At 44.7% G+C, this 19,481-nt stretch overlaps 1 protein-coding gene across 1 annotated transcript; it reads right to left on the bottom strand.

Annotated features, from left to right (window-relative positions):
• Positions 1–1,324: 1,324 nt before the first annotated feature.
• Positions 1,325–18,230, bottom strand: cacnb1 (calcium channel, voltage-dependent, beta 1 subunit). Its single transcript, XM_079177210.1, has 13 exons — positions 17,948–18,230; positions 12,208–12,327; positions 11,892–12,014; positions 11,338–11,474; positions 10,909–10,976; positions 9,049–9,209; positions 6,782–6,862; positions 6,630–6,688; positions 6,413–6,522; positions 3,894–4,045; positions 3,628–3,723; positions 3,313–3,504; positions 1,325–1,900 (listed from the first exon to the last, which is right to left on the bottom strand). The coding sequence occupies exons 1-13, from the start codon at positions 17,981–17,983 to the stop codon at positions 1,361–1,363; spliced, it is 1,875 nt and encodes a 624-aa protein (XP_079033336.1). The 5' UTR covers positions 17,984–18,230; the 3' UTR covers positions 1,325–1,360.
• Between the last annotated feature and the right edge of the window lie 1,251 nt (positions 18,231–19,481).

The following is a 19,481-nucleotide window of genomic DNA, read 5'->3' as shown; positions in this document are numbered from 1 at the left end:
AAAATTAAAAATTGCAAATGTCCACAGGAAAAAACAACACCAATTCAGTCAGAAATCAAGTGTAAGAAGAGAGTGGTATTTAATATCAGACAAGCTAGCTGTTTGGGTGGAAGTTGGGAGTGATTGAACACACACACACACACACACACACACACACACACACACACACACACACACACACACACACACACAAGTACTTTTTATATAACCATTAGCCCTGAAAAACAGACGACAAAGCTGGTGCAAAGAAAAACGACATGAGCTACGTGCTGGAGCGACAGCATGGGCTACGGTGCAGAGTAGCCACGAGACGACAAGAGACACAGATATGCCATGAAAACGAGTGGAACAAGAGTTAAGACGTCCCACCGTGGCAGTGGTGGACATGGCTTGGCGAGACATTCCGGCACTTGTGATTGGAGTTTTCTTGAAATAAAGGTGTTTTAGGTTGCGAGTGACTAAGGCAGGACACTTCATTCACACAACTACAACTGCGGTGCTGCTTTGAATCTCCACCACGTTAGAAAAAGAAAGAAAAAAAAAAACGGAGAACAAATGATTACTGCAGGCGCCCACAAGGAAGAGGAAAACAGAAAAACGGGAGGACTGGGTCAGACGTGTAGTCGGGTACAGTGGCTGAACCAGGTCAGGGAAGAAGTAAACGTCTTTGGAGTGTACTCTTTGTTGTCGTCAAGCTTACATGAGTGTAGCAACATCGATAAATCGTTGTGTTAAAATATGGCAACTTCTCCACCAGCTTTTTTTTTTAAGGTTTGGGTGATAAGAATGTGGAGGCGAGACACTCATAACTTCTGGATCTCAGTACGGGAGAAATCCAAGAGCACTGAGTGAGATTAAGGTAAAGAGAAACCCTGACACTGTACATGGGGACGGTGACATTAGACCCTGTTTAAGACTGCAGAGGACAGACGGGACAGACGACGGCTCTCTACCGGCCTTCACACTCTTCAACTGAAGGAGCGCTCGAGTCATACAGATCACAATCAGAGATTCACAATCGTAACAATTACTGTCCTCGTGCTGTCAGTATAGAAATCCATGATATTCATGCAGTATTAACAAAAGAAACAAAAAACAGACTAATAGTATTTGTTCTAACTATAACGAAATTGAATTGCAAGAAGTTGACGAGAATGGCATCTGGCAGTTGATGTTTTTCTTTACATTGTACTGGGATGTAAACAGATTCACTTGTTAGCCTGACTGGCATGGCCCCAAACCCACACTTCAGTTCCTTCTGAACCCCCAAACCTGAACGTCACCCCCCCCCCCCCCCCCCCCCCCCTCCCATCTCTCTGTCTGTCCAGTAGCTTCCTTGCCTCTGTGCTAAGATGCGTGTTCAGCGGATGTAGACGTCCCTCCCCCAGTCGTCCTGGTTCTTGTTGCGGCTCATGTTGGCCCCCGTGTCCACAGGGTCCTGGCAGTAACGCTCCCTCAGCTTGGCGCGTCCGTGCGGCTGCGTCTGGCTCGGCATCGTAGGGTGGTTCAGGTTCTCCTGGTCCGGCTCGGCGCCTTCATCTTCCCAGGACGCCTGTCTGCTGTGATGCTGCGCCAGGTGGAGGCGGCTGCCCCCGCCGCCTCGGTATGGCTCGGACTCTTCGTAGGGGTCAGTCTCAATGTCCATGCAGGAGTCGCCAGCCTCGGTGTACGCAGAGTCCCGGCTGCCCTGGGTCTCAGAGTCAAAGGTGTCTTGCCTCGACAGCCCCCGGCCGCTTCCTCCCCTTAGCTGGCCACGAGAGGAGCGCAGGTACGCTTGCTGCTGCTGCTGCTGCTGAGATTTTCCTCCCATGTCTGTCTGATAGTCTTGCAGGGTGCCGCTCCCGCCGCACTCTTTCAGAGGCCCTTCCCGCTTCTGCTCACCGTGCACCAGGTACGGCCCCTGCAGCCAGCCACAGCCATGCCACACAGCGACCATGCAGAGACACAAACAGCAGAGCAAAACCAAACTGTCAGTGGTTAGTCAGCGGGGTTAGCACGAGGTAGGGCATACAACACAGAACCACAACAGCAGACAGATGTTCCAGCTGAAGGACCTGTGGTTTTGAAAACATTAAGTGTTCATGACTGACAATCCATTTATGAACATACATGCACGCGTGCACACAGCACTAATTCAATTAGTCAAACAGATTAGTTCTACTAACTGTTTTTAAAAATCATGATACCTACCAGCAAACACCAACACATCAGAGAAGTTATTCAACAAGCAGACTCAATCTAACGTTACAACAGTGCCACCTTCTGGCAGATTGACCTCATGGCAGGAAAAAAAGCAGAAATGTAAATATGACTATTATTTTATTACGTAATGAATTGAACTCTGCAACACAGGGTGTTTATACTGAAACCATTTTTATGTAAATCAGGAAATACCAACAGATCCGAAGTGCAATTGGCTCTTAGATTCTTGTTGTTCTTTGACTATTTGTGTTGCCGCCTCTACAATGATCGTCTCAATAAAAAGGAAGGTAGAAGGAGATATAAAACATGTTTCCAGCCATTTGGTGCAATATTGTGGCTCGGGTGACATAAAAAGCTTTGACGGTGTGCAACTCATCGGAACTGATGTGTAGCCACTAGCAACTTATGAATAGAGACACGGCTGATTAGTGCTTTGCTGTTAAAGTGATTCTAAAAAAAGTTGAAAGTAGACAGATTGTTAGCGACAGCCTCCACCAAAACTAAGCAGTTGTGTTTGAAGAGGCGGACATGACTTGCTGTTTTCAGGGGCAGTACCATGGCAACACGGAGGAGGACAGCAAACTGGATTCAGCCTCCCAAGAAGCAAAAAAAGTGCAGGAGAAAGGAGGCCACCGAGCTAAAGAGGACAGGGTGGGGGTGGGGGGGCAGCAGATATCATTTTACTCTTGATTACAGCGAAATGGAGGGGGGCCCCAACGGCAGAGGTGCCTTACGGGTTGCTCCTTAAGTCCAGTGTGGTTTGAGTTGCGCTGCTCTCACAGTTTAAACAGTGCAGCGAGGCAAACAGACGACCTAATCTTTCTTGTGGGTGCTCTAAAAGCTGGCTGTTCACGTGTGTCAACGTTGGCTCATTAATGTGTCAGGTGCGCTTGTGTGAATGTGTTTCTATATACAGCATAAACAGGGTTTCGATGCACTTTTCCTTCAGTGTAAAGAGAGCAGGCTGCTGGGTCGAGGTTGAGTTGCCGGAGTCCCCGCCCGCCTTCCTGCTGGACTTCAGAGAGCATGTTCTTCCTCTTTCCCCTCATTGGCTACAGCACTTTCCATGTCAGGCCACATATCCATATTTCTGCGCAGGGAGGTGAGCACCTGTACCTGCAGGTTGGAGACGGGCTCGGGGGAGGCGGCCAGGGCTGCCGTAGCCATGGTACGGTTGAGCAGCGGGTTGGGAGGGTTGCTGCTCGGGGGGTGTGTCGCCTTCCAGTACGCCTCCAGGTAGTCGGCCAGGTGTTCGCAGGCGTCCTCCAGCTGGTTCTCGTCCAGGATGATGTCAAACAATTCCTGCACATTAGAAAAATGACGATTTGGTGGTTTTACAGAACCAAAATTGATGTGTTTTTTTTTTTCCAGAAATTCTACAAAGTTTGAGATCTTTTATCAGTAAAGTCACAAAGCAGAACTCACAGGTGGGCACTGGGCCAACTTGTCTGCTGCCACCATCTGCACATTTAAATGTTTCGCCTGGGACTTCCCCCTAGATTTGATGAGCCTCTGGAGGACCTGCAGGGAGACAACAACAGTGAAACTATGTTGCATGTAAGGGTCGGTAGGCAATTTGAACGCATTACAGACCAATAGTACATTGCTAACAAATAAATAAATATCAAAAATGGATTATATTTGAATGAAAATCTTAAAGATTATTACTCTAAGGTCATCTGTTGCCATACCTTAGGTGAGGCTATTTTGATATAGACAATGATGGGAGCCAGGGAGGTCTTAGCCAGCTGAGAAGGGTGGTTGATGGTGTCTGCATCCAGAGCGACCAGCTGGAGGGTGCGTGCCAGCTCAAAGATACGCTCAATCTCACTCTGCACCTCCGCTGAAGGCCCGGGACACAGATAAGACACATAAATACCGCGAGACAGCAAAACGATTGCGTAAACTACCCCTCTCTTTGAGAAGATGCAGCACTGTGTATCAGCCATGAGTACATAACCAACATGTTTGTACTTTTATCATGCATGAAAAAAACTGTTCAAAAGCGTATGAATTAGATTGGATCACAGTTCCAGTTCCATTTATGCACAGCTAAATGGAGCAGTGCAGCAGCCTCATTCTGTTGCCACCTCCCAACGTTTACAATTTCCTTATGTGCGTCTGAGCTTTGTTATTTTAAAGGAGGGAGGCACTTAAGAATGAGATGCCTGTTGCACTTGCAATCAATAATATTAAGAGCACAATTTCTCACCATGTAAATAAAACCCCTATTAAAACAAATTAGGTGGAACATTAGTTGTTGTTAGCGCTAATGGGCACAGCCGTGATTATTATTATCAGGTGAACCACTCAAATCCGTGGATTGCTTGGGTGTTTTGTTTTCATTGTTCCTCAACTACAGCCTATAAGAGCTTGTTATTTTAGCTTTTTCCACAGTCTCTCCGTGTATTTATCAGCCTGTTGACGTGTAAGGAGAGAGATTAAGACCGGAAACCAGGCTGTTCCTCGCCTGTCTGGTCAAACCTCAGCGCCTCCGAGCTTGTGCGCGCTGCCAACCCAGCGGCAGAGAGAGATAACGGGGGGGGGGGGGGGGGGGGGGGGCAAGGCAATCTTTGGACAGACGGGGCCTGCACACATTTCAGCAGCCTCCAGAGGGCTGAGAATTAAAGCCGGAGGCAAAATCAGGAGAGTGCTCTGCAGAGTGATAAGAAACGTGAACTTTAACTCGTATAAAAGAAATAGCTTGCAAGGTTTCCATTAACCTCAACAAAGACTTGGACATTTTGCAAATTTGGATTTGGCTGCAGAGAGAGACTTGCCATGACTAGACAGAGTGCATGAGGCGCGGTCCAGCTTCTGTAAAAGGCTATCCTTGGGAATGATTGCACACATACAGTATATGGATAGCATTATTCGTAGGTCACAAAAAAATAAATCTCTGCTTATTCGCACTCATAGTTTCGAGCGGACACCAGCCGCCCTCCCACAGATCTCTTCCGGCTTTGATTTCGTAATTCCTTTCTTTTTGTGAGAGACTACAGGCTGTCACACGGAAGCATGAGGAACAGAGAAACTGACAGGCAAGCAGACGGGCAGACACACGATGTATGAGCAGATGATGAATATAGTGAGGAGAAAAGGGGAGGGTGAAGAAGGAGAGAGGCTTCATTGTTTGGTTGCAAGGAGAGCATACATACCCAGTACATCTGAATCAATAAAGAGTGGAAGAAGAAGAAGATAGGAGGTGGGAGAGAAGGAAGGATGGGTGGTTGAAGGGCAGAAAAGACAGAATGAAGAAAGAGAGAGAGGAGGCCAGATCAGACTATAAAAAGGGGAAAAAAAATACTTCACACTTTCTTTGTATGACCTACCTACATGTTCTCTAACATGGAACTACAGTATGTCAAAAATATATTGTGCAGTTCTATATCCAACTATGCCTCTGCCAACCAGTCCTGTTGCAGTTTACATCCATGTCTGACCAAGATGTCATCACTTCATCATGTTGTCCTGTTATTTACAAAATTTGCATTTAAATGTATGATTTATGGCCCAAAATGTGTTTCAGTTCATCCTTGAGTTCAGGTGAATCAAGAAATTCCCTCCACCTGAGATATCTCCATCACAAGACAACCTGAAAACATAGTTCGTCCAGTCACAGCTGTTGCCGGCGTTGAGGCACAAAAAGCCAGGCAGCCCTCATTACATTCAATTCATGGAGCTAGATCATGTGTTATCACCAGGATTTTAGCTGACTATGCCCAAATTACAAAAAAATCCACATGCTTGTCGATATTTTTCTTTATCGTCTTAACTCCTGCAGCGTCACAAAAACACCCTTTTACTGTTTCGCATTTAGTTTTTAAGTGTAAATATGTTTTTGTACGTGTGGAATTGCAAATGTGTCTTTTTTTAATCTGCAAACCAAACTGCCCCTAAAAAAAAAGGACATTAATGAATAGATCTGATCATATTCTATATTTTCCTTATCGTCAACAAATCCCATGTAAAGTCTATCTATCTGTCTAAACACACAAAGCAATACAGATATGAAACACAGATAGTGAAACGTATTTCAATGGATGTTTAGCAACATGATGTGATGAAGAAAATGCTTTCCATTGGCTTGCTCTTTACTGCTATATTGTTTTTTTTGCTGTCTGTCCAACAACAAAATAAAGAGTCATTATTGTCTTAACTGGAGACTTAATGGCAGTTTTCTTTGGTTGTGGTTTGTACGTTGTCTTACCCAGGCTGGAGCGGGTACTCGAGCGCTCAATGATGGTGTGTTTGCTGGGGTTGTTGAGCACTGAGCGTTTGGCCAGGGAGATGTCCGCTGTCACCCGTGTGATGGATATCCTGAAACGGATATCCAGTGCACCAGTCGTTACCGTGTTAGAAAACAGAAACCAGTTAAAGCACAGCCTACAGTGCAGAATGGCTGTAAAGAGCAGAGGATCTCCTACCTGCCCTCAAACTTGTGTTTCAGAAAGTCAAAGAGTGCTTTCTGCATCATGTCCGTCACCTGAAGGCGAAACACCAGGCGTAAGACAACAAAAATCAGATGAAATCAGATGTAAAAAAAAAAAAAGCACATGTTGCAAGTTTTTCTCGTTACCTCATATCCTTTAAGTGACGGCCCGACTAGGATGATGGGTCTCATGGAGGGAACCACGTCATAGGGAGGAACATGCTCCATCTGGGCCAGAAAGAGACAGCACCAACATTGGGGTGAGTGAAGCAGACACGTTGCGTCTGACCGTACTCTCAGAACAGTTCCACAAAGCTCACACCGATGTACTGACACACATAAATCAACCCAAAACCCCCTCTCCTCCCCCCTGTGAGCGGGCAGATTGATGGATGGTGAGTTTCAGACGCTGGAGTCCAGTCGTCTTATTGACTGCCTATGAATGTTCGGAGAAAGGGATCAATTCCCCACTGAATGGCACTCTATTTCTTGGTCTGCAGTCTCACATAATTAAAGTGTCCATAATTAAACCAGACGCTAGGGTGTCAGCTGCTGCTCTCTAAAAAAGGCGTCATACTTCACACTTTTCTCTTTTGTTGTGCATCTGCACTCAAGTTAGAGAGCGATTGCCTCCCATGTTCCCATTATTTATTGTCTTTGTCCTATTTTCAGAAATCTTTCAGAATGTAAAGAGCCTGTAGCTTTTTAAAGTCATTTACGTCAAAAATCACAGAGATTTATATACAACACCCACACACAAACACGACCCATATTGCTGCGCCTGAACTTCAGGCTTTTTTTTGTACATTATGAATCATGAAAGGAATGATTCATGTATAAGGATTCCATAAGCCTTTGTGCTCTTTAGTGTTTTTCAATGAGATCGAGGGGGAAACAGTCACATGTCCTATATACCTTGTGAACATTCAAATTGGATGTCTTTTTTTTTTTTTAGATCTGTATTTCAAGCACGTCCCCTCCTCCGTGTGTGCTGTGCAGCTCTTCAAGCAGGAGAGTGTGCTGGAGTGCCCCGCTCCATTACATTACATAAAGCAGAGCAACGGAGGCTCATTTCACCTCATTTGTATTCACAGAAGCTAAAAATATATGTTTTAAAAAGTTTCCAAATGGCTCTTGTGTTATAAAGGGGCAGAGCTGGAGCACCGAACACAACATAAAAGTGCTCATTGGTTTTGAATAACATGAGCACAGTGCACAGCTTAGTGTGGTGAGTAACAGGCAGGATGGTGTACATAATACAGATCTGGATAATAGTCCAATATTACAGTTTATTGTCCCTCTGTACAATCTGATTCTTCTAAAATACTACAACTACAGTTGCCATGTTCACAGCAAACAAAAGATATTTTATTTCCTAAAAAAGAGCTAAGATACTTAAAAACCTACAGTATATATTTCTTGTTTTACATTTTACAAGTATCTCGATACCATTTTAAACATTTTCTCTGTGCAAATTTTGACCTTATCCCATACTACAGTTTATTTCCCCTCGATGGAATCCCATTATTACAAAATGCTAATGTTGAGATATTGTTATCCACATTTATCCTGCAGCCTTAACGTGTAATTCAAATTGTGCTGAAAAACCTAAAAACAGCTGATTGTGGGCTACTGTGACTCAAATCGGCCGTCATAGATGGCAATGAAAGCGTGTCAGGATGAGTTGCTGTTACACTCTGACTAACAGGGTCTGGGATGGATCTGCACCTGCACACCGACAGCTGTGATACAAGCTCTGGGGAAATGACAGAGGCGTCACCGTGATTTACAAATGATCCTGTGAATATTTGATGCTTTAATGCGTCCTAGGAAGCATTAAACGGTGCTAGGAAAATATGCTGCGGACTGGTTTCTTACAGAGGATGAGGAGTTGAAATGTTAGGGGTTAGTTTTGAGAACAAACCACACTCACCGACTTCTGTTTCTGTTTAGCTGGGCCACCTACAGTATCATTCCACACAAAAGCCAGAAGAGACAACAAAAAAGAACACAAAACAAAAAACACAAGAGCACATTTGGTTATTGACAGGTTAGGGTTAGTGGGGAGAGGAGCTGTTGATAGATTAAAACAGAGTTTCCACTGACTGCCACCACTTCATTTTAAAGACAGATCAAAACTCATACGCTGCAGCCGCCATTTCAGCGTGCATCGGTTAGTTCAAGGCCTCTCCCAGCTGACAAGCACAGAAACAAACATTCAAACAAATGTCAAGAGTAACCGTTGTGACCGGAGCCTGAGGGGCCAAACAGTGTTAGATTCAGGAACAGTTCAGTCGTGAGCGGTTAGTGAGCGGGGAAGAGGAGATTAGACCTGAGCACATCTTGGACGAGTAAGGGACAAATGCGGGAGGGAGGCTGGCAAGGTGAGCGAGTTCGTGGGCCCCTGATGTTACCTTCTTAAAGAAGGGCAGTCGGTGGGCGTTGGCCTGAGGGGATGTTACGCTGCCTGACGTGCCCTTGGGGGAGCGAGGGTCACCCTGGAACTCAGGGGGCTCCTCAGCATCCAGGTCGAGTGGGTCAACGTCAAAGGACACATTGGACATGTCCACGTGAGCTGATGAGGGGTAAGGGGCGAGCGGTGCAGAGATAGGGACAGACGAGGAAGAAGAAAAGGAAGGGAAAGACAAGGCAAAGTAAAAGAGGATGAGAGAAGAGGAAATAATAGAAGAGGAAAAGCAAAAGGGGAAGAGTAAATAGAAGTACGAATGTGAGATGCATCCAGAAAGAGGCATGGAGGACATTGCAAAAGATGACATTTACTGAGATCAAAAGAAGGTGGCATTGTAGGCTTTAAACTGGAAACAACATTGACAAAGAGTTTAAAAAAAAAAAAGAACACACCAGATTATCATGGAGGACGGCACAGATGTGGGGTATAACAACATGAACAGAGAGTGGGTTCAGTGTGACTTGAAGTGTAGATGTGTAAAGGAGCTGCAGAGGAAACTGGAGGAAAGTAGTAGATAGAAAAGAAGGAATCAAGCTGAGAGGAAAGCTGGGGTTTCGAATTAAGTGCTTGTTGGGATTATTGCTGGTGATGCACCTGTGGTTGGTATGGGGGGGGGGGGGGGGGAGCAGACGAGGCCTGCGGGGGTAAATAGCTTTTCCCTTTCTTACCTGGAGTTGAGAGATGACAAGATTGATACCACTCGGTCTGATATATATGAGGCTACAGCTGGTTGTCTTAGTTTAGCACAAAGACTAAAAACAGTGTCAAACAGTAACAAGATCTGCCTACTGGCCCCCCCAAAGCTAATGTATGCGTTATATCTCATACATACATACACTTTGGTTTTTCCACTGATTAAACAAGCAAGATGGGGTGTTTTAATCGGCGATCTTCAGAGGTGCCCATGGGTGGATTTTGTTCCCTTTGAACAGAACCAGGAGTTTCCCCATGTCCGGGCTAAACTATTGAGACAGGTAATGAAAGCGGCATCGATCGTCCAACTCTTTTCCCAGGAGACAAATAAGGTTATTTCTCAATATGTCAAACTTTTGTTTTAAGAATTCCAGTATGTTATTTCCATGGCCTAGGTAAGCGCAATCAACATTTATGAACATGAGCTGCTCCGTCAGTAAGTATGAAACTTGCTTGACATCAAGTATAATGTCTGGAGCTGCTCCATAGACAATGAATGTGAGACTGACTTTGTGGACTCTAGGAATCTACATTTTCTTCTTTGTTATACCCAAATGAGCTTAATTCTATTGTAGAGTTCTCAGCTGTGAAACTGAAAATGTGCCGACATATACACACCATTCAGTGTCATCTATAACATCTTTTTCAACTCATGTTTACCAGTATTTGTGGACCGCCTTAGACCATAGGAATAACGTATATATATGTTTTAAAATGACCCTTCAAGTCAGATCGGCCCCTTACTGGAGGATGTACTGGGTGTATTAGACAGATGTGGTTTCTATTACACAAGTATTGAGTTCAGTGGCTCTATTTGATAGACAAAAAATGTTCAATCTGAATATTTTCCCAGCCATTCTCAGCTCTATTTCAGTCCCGTCCTGTGTGCAAATGACAGACCTAAGACCTCACTCACTTCACGCAGCAACCCACAGAGGCGCGGCGTGATTCATCATCATGCCTGACTAACTAGCCAATTAAAATCTTCATCTAAATATCAGGCGCCTGTCTCATCTCTTTCTCGCTCCGTCAGGATTGCACCAACACCCACGAAAACACGCAAAAACAGTCACGATTTTGCCAGCTGACAGGGAGATTCCCTTGACCTCACCTGTGCCAGGTGGGGTGGGCCTGCGGGTTCCCGTGGCGACGTCCAAACTGGAGCTTCCTCCAGATTTACTGAAATGGGAAAAAAACGGATTGCGTGGTGAAAGAAAGACGATAATGGTAGCTTCACAATACTGAGTACATTGTACTCATCATATTTTTATAAGAAAAATACAATTTTAAACAGATTTGACTTATATTTATGATACAAGTAAGCAATTGTTAGGTTTCCTCCTGCAAGAGGACACTGATCATCATAGTTTTCAGAAGACAAGGTGCCGTTGTGAGCTTTTGGTAGCAGGTAGAGGAAAAACTAATAAATACAAAAAGTGAAAAAAGCAGTATTAGGAGCGCTTGTCCCTGTTTGAAAAAGCTAGGTTGTCATTTGTGATGCTGATACTGTAGCTGCTGCTGAGGGGGTTTTCATGGTTACCTGGAGCTGAGTCGGTTTTGTCTCATCTTCTGCTCCTGCAGCAGACGGGTGTTCTCCAGTTTGACCGGGCTGGGGATGAAGCCCACCTCACAGCCCTCCTTCACCAGGCGTCCGATCCACCAGTCATTGTTGTATTTCTGCATACAGACAGGGCATCCGTAACCAATGATATACCGGCATTTTACTGCTCACACACGCATCACCATTTAAGGAAAAGCATCCAAACATATACAATTAGAAATATTTTCCAGTTCTTGGCCAGTGCAAATTTAATTGCACTTGATGGCATTACGGTTTTAGACATAGTTCCAAACGCTACTTCCATACCATATTTAAACTTTTAGCAGCTTGTTGCTAAAGCCTGAATAGGGTTTTGACAGAAGGAGACAATACATAAAACAGGATCCCTCAGTGGCTTCACACCCACCATCACTGCCACTTTTGGCCCCCCCCCCCCCCGCAAGACAAGACCATCAAATGATTAACCTTTAGAGTTTAGGCTGAATGTACAAATGTGTACTCTAGACCACAAAAACTGCTCTGGAAGTTCATACCTCTTTAATGTGCAAGAAGTCTTTGGCTTCGAAGGATATGGCCATGCCCTGCACAGGAACGTCATCACTGGGACCGGGGTTGTAACCAACATTTGTCCGCACAGCAAATGCCACCGGTTTGGTCTGGAGCAGTGATGGGAAAGAGAAAACAGATATTAATATAAAGATGGCGGCTCCAAAACAACCACACCCAACTCTGAGTACAGTGTCCCCCTGACACTGATGATGATGATGAGATTATGCAATATAGATGACTATTAAACGAACACTTTGCAAGACGGATGACATGGCGGCGATAAAGCAGTTGAACTCTGACCTTTGCTTTCTCGAGCGTGGCGAGGGCCTGTCTGTCGGCCTCTTTCCTCAGAGCCTCAGGGTCCTCCTCCAGGGACACGTCTGAGTCCGATGGCCGGCTGGTGTAGGAGTCCGCCGAGCCCTGGAACGCATAATGAGTTTACATAAAGGTGAGGAGGGGGAAAAGGACGACATGTCCATGACTCAACCCTCAAGGGAGCAAAACAGGAGTACACCGAGTGAAATCGCAGGTTGACCTCAACGAAGTCTGGGTATATGTTTGAACGTCTGCTGTCGACAACCCGCCTTCATCGCTGGGTTTCCTGATGTTCTGCTGCTTCTTTGGCTTGTTTCAAATGTTTTCGTCTTAAGAACGGTTGTGGCTCTGCCATTGCAATGTATTTGTTGTCAAACCTTCCTTGAGAAGCGTAACCTACATTGACACAAAAAAAAGAGGCCTCTGCCTTCGTATTGCACGAAAGCCGACTGTGTACAAGAGGCCGACATTTCCACTGCAGCTTCAGTGAGGCCGAGGTGCCAAGTCTTTTTGCACAGGTACAACAGATTTGGTGTGTGGGTGTGTCAAGTAGGGACAGACAGAAGTAGAGAGAAAAAAGTGGCCTGAGGCCTGTTCATAATATTAGGAGGGGGGGGGGGGGGGGGGGGGGGGGTATAAATTTCTCATGAAGTGGATACAGTTTCCAACACATCCAACACTCATGCACGGTAACTTGACTCTCTGCTGCTGACCCTCATCCAGACACCCATACCACAATAAAAACCCGAGCCTCCAGTGAGCCTGCGGCGCCGGCATACTGTACCGTTCAGCAGAGCAGTACAGTGAGGGAGGCAGCCTGAACTTATAAAGTGTTTGGAGTGTTCGACTTATATAACAATCCCACTTATTCTCTTCTTGCTGTATTTTTTTTTTTCTTTTCCCGCTGACAGGCTGCCTGGCGCTTTGTAGGAGGTGCTGACAAGAATGCGGACAGCTGAATGTGCCAGGCAGAAGAAGTGAGTCACTAGGTGTGGGCTTTTAAAATAGAGGTGAGAATGCACAAAGATGACATACACCATATGTAATGATGATGAACAATTCCCTTCACGTGTGTAGTGAGACAACACAACGAGTGCACCCAGTGAGACACAGCAGTGACGACAAAACCACACACGTCTACGTTTCGAGATCAGTAACTTTCGATAGCTTAGTTTGGACTATAAATGAATACAAAACACAAAATACGCCCGCTCATTGCATCAGTGGTGAAGAAAAATCTTAAATAAAACCTTTAACTAGAAAAACTAAAATGATCGCTGGGGACAGGATGGGTAAACATTCCGGAGAATCAAACCAAACATTTGATGCAATACTAAATCAGTGCAGTACTCTTTAAGTGCTGAGATTTTGACACCCAGCCCTACTCTGAACTCGTGGCCAACTTGCTGTCATTTGAATCGTTTTGATCAAAAGAAATGCGAGAGGTCCCGGTGGCCTGGTGGTTAAGCCGCACACCGTATAACGACAACATCCTTGGATGTTCTTTTTAAGAAACGAATGACAGATTCCTTGTCGGCATTCCTTACGAGAAACACCAAGAGGACCTAAAAGGTCTAAACATATATCCAGATATATCCATATAACCTAAATATACCCGGTCATATGTCGAGGAGTGAAGCATCTTTGTGGTGCCGGCTGTGAGCATTTGTGTGTGATTAATGCTCCACTACACCTCTCCACACGTCTCTGTATGATTTCCAACGAAACGCAAACACAAATGTTGATTCTAGCTCAGCCACCTGTCGTACCGAGGCGGCGTGTGACTTAGCAACAGCACACTAAATGTGGACACTCCCTGTTGCCAAGGCGATGGCTAGCTGCTACTCCTCGGCGTCCTCGGGCATCCACCAACCGTCCCCACTTCCTGTTTCATTTACTCCAACTCAAGCGCTCGCGGCGGTGCGCCCCGCATCCCACTCAGGTAGGAGGAATAATCCGGTGAGTGGCGTGCAGCATCTAATGAGGACAATAACAGCCGCCCCCACTTACCAGCTGTGAGTCATCTTCTAAATCACACAAGTGCATCCCAACGCGGAGCACTGACTAAGTGAAGGTTAGCACACCCTGATGGGGAACCCACGGGAATGTTTTTAGAGTAAAAAAAATAAATAAAAAAAAAGCCGAAATGACGTCTGGAACAACCCGAGACCAACTGGCTCACTACAACAGGTCGGTGATGCAGCAAAATGTAGAAAGAGAGAGTGGGAGGGATTATTCTTGGTGTGTGTGTGTGTGTGTGTGTGTGTGTGTGTGTAAGTCTGTGTGTGTGGTCAAATGCTTCTGTGAGTCACTCATCCAGTTGATTCACGTCACACACAACCAGAGAAAAAACACAGTCAGAGAAGGAAGAGGACGAAGAAGGATTGACGGATTCATGCGCACAGACACAATCGTTAATATTTCATATTTTTAAAAAAAAGGTGCATGTGAACAAGGGGAGTCAAAATAGCAACTGATCAATAACCTCCCAGCACATGTTGAGAGAGTGAGCGAGCAACTGAACACATTTCCTCCTCCTTCCTTCCCTCTCTTCTTATTCTCCCCTTATGTCACTGGGTTGTGTCTCTAATTTAGCTGCTTGCTTCACTTCACATACAGCTCCTGTTCAAAATAGCTACAGGCCACCTGATGGCGGAGCGTCCTTCCTATTGGCAGTGCCAGACTACAGACCCGAGCAGTGTCATAGTAACCATCTCTGCAGCTTAATCCAGGCAGCCTCTGGGAAGGAAATAGAAAGAAGATATCGGAATCAAATAGTGAATAAAATACCCTGTAGGGAAATCGACGTTGGGGAAAGCTTTTCAACAGGTGATCAATGATTTTTCTCACGTAGTGTGAGTTACAGCTGTGAGCTCAAAGCCTGGAGGATAACACAGCAGTAACGACATCAAACAAAACAGTATGGCCTTTGGGGAGCTTCTTTCCCAAAGGGAAATATCCATGTTTAACAAGACTACCACACTGAAACTTTTCCATCTATATAGTTGGTAAAATCCAAACTATACTGCATTGTCACAGACCACAGCAGGAAAGGAAAGGGTTAAACACAAGACAGGTGCAGGAGGTGAAGCTCAGTAATCATCCCGAAAATTAACCGACTGTGCTTCCTCTCCATTTTCTGCACGGTGGCTGCCACTGTGATAAATTTGCACCTCCTTAGCATTTGATATTGGATAAATGGACGGAGGAAAGAAAGAGCAACAGAGCGGAGGGGGAGTAATGGAATAAGGAGAGAGGGCGGGCCAGCAAGAGAGAAGTGCTTTGAATAATGGGTGTTAAGAAAAGAGAGTCACCCTGCAGAAGGGAAATTAGTTAACATCGTTTCTTCCGATGCAATGGCACCATTGTAAATGGTTTCAAGAAAAAGGGAGTTGGATGAAGTAAAAATGATCTGACGTTACATACAGCGGCATAGAAATGATCATGGAAATACTGAACCAGCAGGACACGTTTCCCCCTCTTTAAGATCGTTATAAAACAAAAGGAAATGATCACCTCTGTGTCTTCCTGTTCTTATCACAGACAACAGGGCAGAGGTCAAAGATTGTAATATGCTGCTGCCATAAACAACAGGAACATTGCAGCAAGTGTTGTCACACAGAAGTGAGAACCAACGCTCACTGCGAACCCCTCGTTGAAAAGATAAAACAATATATTCATACTCATCAGCTCAGATAATGTGACACAAATAAAGAAGGAAAGGCGAGAAAATGAAATATAATTGTCTCATTTGCTTTATCGCCGAGTCTCCTCACGCCCCGTGTGGAATTTTTCAGAGGAGAAGAACACAACATCTCATCTCAAACAATTGGTTGCGGTTCAAGCTGCACTGTGTATTCACATCAGAGGTTATTTCAGCAAAGACGAGAGCAGGAAAAGAAAATTGGAATAAATGTTGAAGAAAAGGGGAAATACGTCTCACAAAACAGGCAGACGGACGCTACAAACTGAGGAATCACAAAGGACAGATTTCCAGTCAGACACTAAAGGCCGGAGGCTGTAAATGGTCATCCTCCTTTTTTTCCGTCACAGCAGAGTCATGGCAACCAGCTTAAAAGATGACTTAGAGACTGAATTCACTGGAAATCCCCGTTTTCACAAACAAGCAAAAGAGAGACCAATAACAAGTTGCTCCTTATGGATTATTTTCTGTCAATCTCACTAAATTCAAAATATAATTGCGCAAGGAAATTAGGGCTCAAAGACATGCTTGATATCACAATTCTTTTCTTCAGGTGTCAAATAAGTCATGATTCGGGCTGGGTATGGTATTACTGCCAACATAACACCTACGTTTATTGATACTAATTTCCCATTACCAATACTTTTTCTACAGAGCCCCTTTTCCATTTAGTAAAATATACCAAACATTCTCAATGCATGTGTAATGTTATGTTGTGTTAACACAAGGAGCTCTAAATTAACATTGCCTAAAACAATTTAAATAAAAAAGGTTCTCTTATCAAAGAGTAAGAAACTATGAACACCGAATATTTTTCCAGACTTGATTTTACGGACTTGTTGGTGGATACTCAAAAAGTAGGAAGGTTCAAAACCTGCCTTACCAGGCAACTTGTTATATGAAGCAGAAAATAATTAGTCAATCAGCTGTAAATCAGAGATTTGACATTTTAGGCACAATTGCCAAAAAGCTGTGGCTCCAGCTCCTTCAATGTGAATATTTGCTGGTTGTGTAAAGGACACTTTTTGTGATATTTTACAGACACAATTGACAGATTTATTGATAATGAAACCATTATTAAGTTAAAAGTTGCGGCCATAATATGAAATGATAATCAATGGAGCAAACTGCGTTCAACTGTTTAATTAAGCGCGTGATAAACAATCATATGATCTAATCCTCACAACTGCTGAACTGATTACTCCATCAATAGTCAATCAACAATTTTAATAATCGCTCAAGGCAATTAATCTAACAAAAATGCACACAACTGTTAGGATTTGCTGGTTTTCTTTATTTATGTCATTATAAATTGAATATCTTTGGGTGTTCAACTGTTAGGTGAGATGTTTGAAGACATCTGGACTCTGGGAACTTCCCAGTGATAGATATTTCTCTGTCTTCTCTAGCGCTTTACCGACGTAAGAACTGCCAGATTAATATAATCAATAATTCAAACAGTTGCTATTTGCAGCCCCAATCATCACAATACAATTCCCATGAAAATGAAATTGGATTCGCCCTAAATCCAATAATTGCAAAAAGATAATGGGAAGCCAACAACAGCAAATGTAACATTGTAAGGCAAACACAGCCAAGTTGAATAAGAAGCTAAATGAAGATCCAGCCCAGGCCCCTTTGGGACAGGGGGACAGCAGTGAAAGAAGCCCCCTGAAATGGCCACAGTGCTGGGACGGCCGGCCAGGCAGTGCACACAGCAGCAGAGGCAACCGGTGGGACTGGAAGTCTAATTAAAAACACAACGCCTTTCCAGCAGCTGTGGCCCGGCCCAAAATGGAAATCACACCGAGGAGAGCAAATAAAGACGCAGACCAGGAGGTGAAGCGCTATCAGGACACGGGCGGCATGTTGTACTCGCCCCGTCGTATATATCTCAGAGCAAGAGTGTCTGCTGAACTTTCAAAACTCGATCCAGATCCACACGCTCACAGAGAAACTCACACACAAACTGCCTCCAGTTCAGTCAGACGCAGCGAAAAAGCTTATCCAGATCCTTCTTACCATGACGGGCCTTTGAATCCTCTCAGTCCTCTCCATACCTCGTTTGCCACGCTCGCCACACCAAGGCAAACCAAGGGGGCAACGCCGGAGTCCACAGACAGAGTTATGTGTGTGTGTGTGTGTGTGTGAGAGAGCTAGCAGTCACTAGTCTGAGTATCTGTCTGTTAGCTTGACAAGTGTAGAAGAGTACATGTGTGTGTTTGTCAGTGTGTGTGTGTGTGTGTGTGTGTGTGATAGGAGAGAGAGCCAGAAAAGAGTGCTGTATGTGTGAGACTAGGAGAGCACTCTCTTAACCTCCAACCCCTTCACACACACACACACACACACACACCCACCTTCACAACCCAGAGGAACGTGAACCTTGTGTAGAGGAAGGGAGCTGAAGCTGACTGGGGGTCGGGTTGCAGGACTTGTGCTACATTTGCAAACTGGGGAAATATATTTAGCCCCGGCCGGGGCAGAAACAGGGACATGAACGCACCGAGACCCAGAAGGAGGCTTGGTATGCAGCCGTCAGCCATTCAATGGCCTGACTGACGTGGGAGAGGGCTGGGGCAGTGCCCAGGGAAACCCCCCTCCCTTCTCTCTCTCTCTCTCTCTCTGCTTCATTCCTCCCAGCCTCTGAACCGACATCATTCTTCCCAGCCCCTCTCTCTGTCTCTCTCCCGGAAAAAGGGTATCAGAGGAGGGATTAGGGTTAGATGTTGGCCCTGATCACCCAATTTGATTCGGTTCTCGATGATTCGGTTACATCAGATACCAATAATGCATAAACGTCTCTCTCAATTTACTTTAAAATGTATTTGACTTTCAACGTGCCGGGTCAGTTGTATTTATAAGAGGCTTTACAGTCAGTACAACATAGGAGAGCCCCTGTCCCTTGAATTTAAACAAGCGTTAAGTGCACATCATAGGCTTAATTGTAAACAATTCCTGGTTATAAAACTACGGACCAAGGACTCATTTTATTTAGCAAATATAAAACAACTAAAACATGCCATACCAGCACAAGATCCTTCAACTAAGTGTCCACTTTAATCATCAATTTGAGCACAACCAGGGCAGAACATGAAAGTCTGTTTACTAATTCATTTGCATCATTAGTGTTGTGATCGCTATAGCGTTAGCTTCCCACCTTTTTGAATAACTTGATTTCCACAAAGTAGACATTTTACACATCACGCAGCCCTAACTGACCCTTCAGACCTGTCAACACATAACATCTAGCGTAGATGTAGACATTTTGACACAGAAAAGGTGCAGGATTATAAGAATCCATAGTGGATCATATATTTGAATGATGTAAAAACGTAATGAATCAGATTTATTTTTAATTCAGAGGGATTATTAGGTGTACATATGTACCAAGTATGTGTTGCGTGCCATTTCTTTCTTGCGTATTGACTGCAAAAAGTGTATACTCTGAAAATGAGCATACTGTGTGGACTTGGCACAAATAAAAAAGGCAAAAGGAGGGAGGTCCACAGGCAAATAGGTGTGTTTGGAGGGGTGGTGGTGGTTTTGGGGGCCCAGT

Source organism: Pholis gunnellus (genome assembly GCF_910591455.1).
Source record: "Pholis gunnellus genome assembly, chromosome: 17".
In the NCBI taxonomy this organism is placed as follows: domain Eukaryota; kingdom Metazoa; phylum Chordata; class Actinopteri; order Perciformes; family Pholidae; genus Pholis; species Pholis gunnellus.
Note: the sequence above shows the minus strand (reverse complement) of the source record. Positions and strands in the feature narration are given on the sequence as shown.

Coding starts and splice junctions, on each gene's coding strand:
- cacnb1 (XM_079177210.1), bottom strand. CDS start 17,983: ATGGAGAGGACTGAGAGGATTCAAAGGCCCGTCATG. Junction 9,210..10,908: donor GCCCACCCCACCTGGCACAG/GTGAGGTCAAGG, acceptor ACCCCTCATCAG/CTCACGTGGACATGTCCAAT. Junction 3,724..3,893: donor TCAAAATAGCCTCACCTAAG/GTATGGCAACAG, acceptor GTCTCCCTGCAG/GTCCTCCAGAGGCTCATCAA.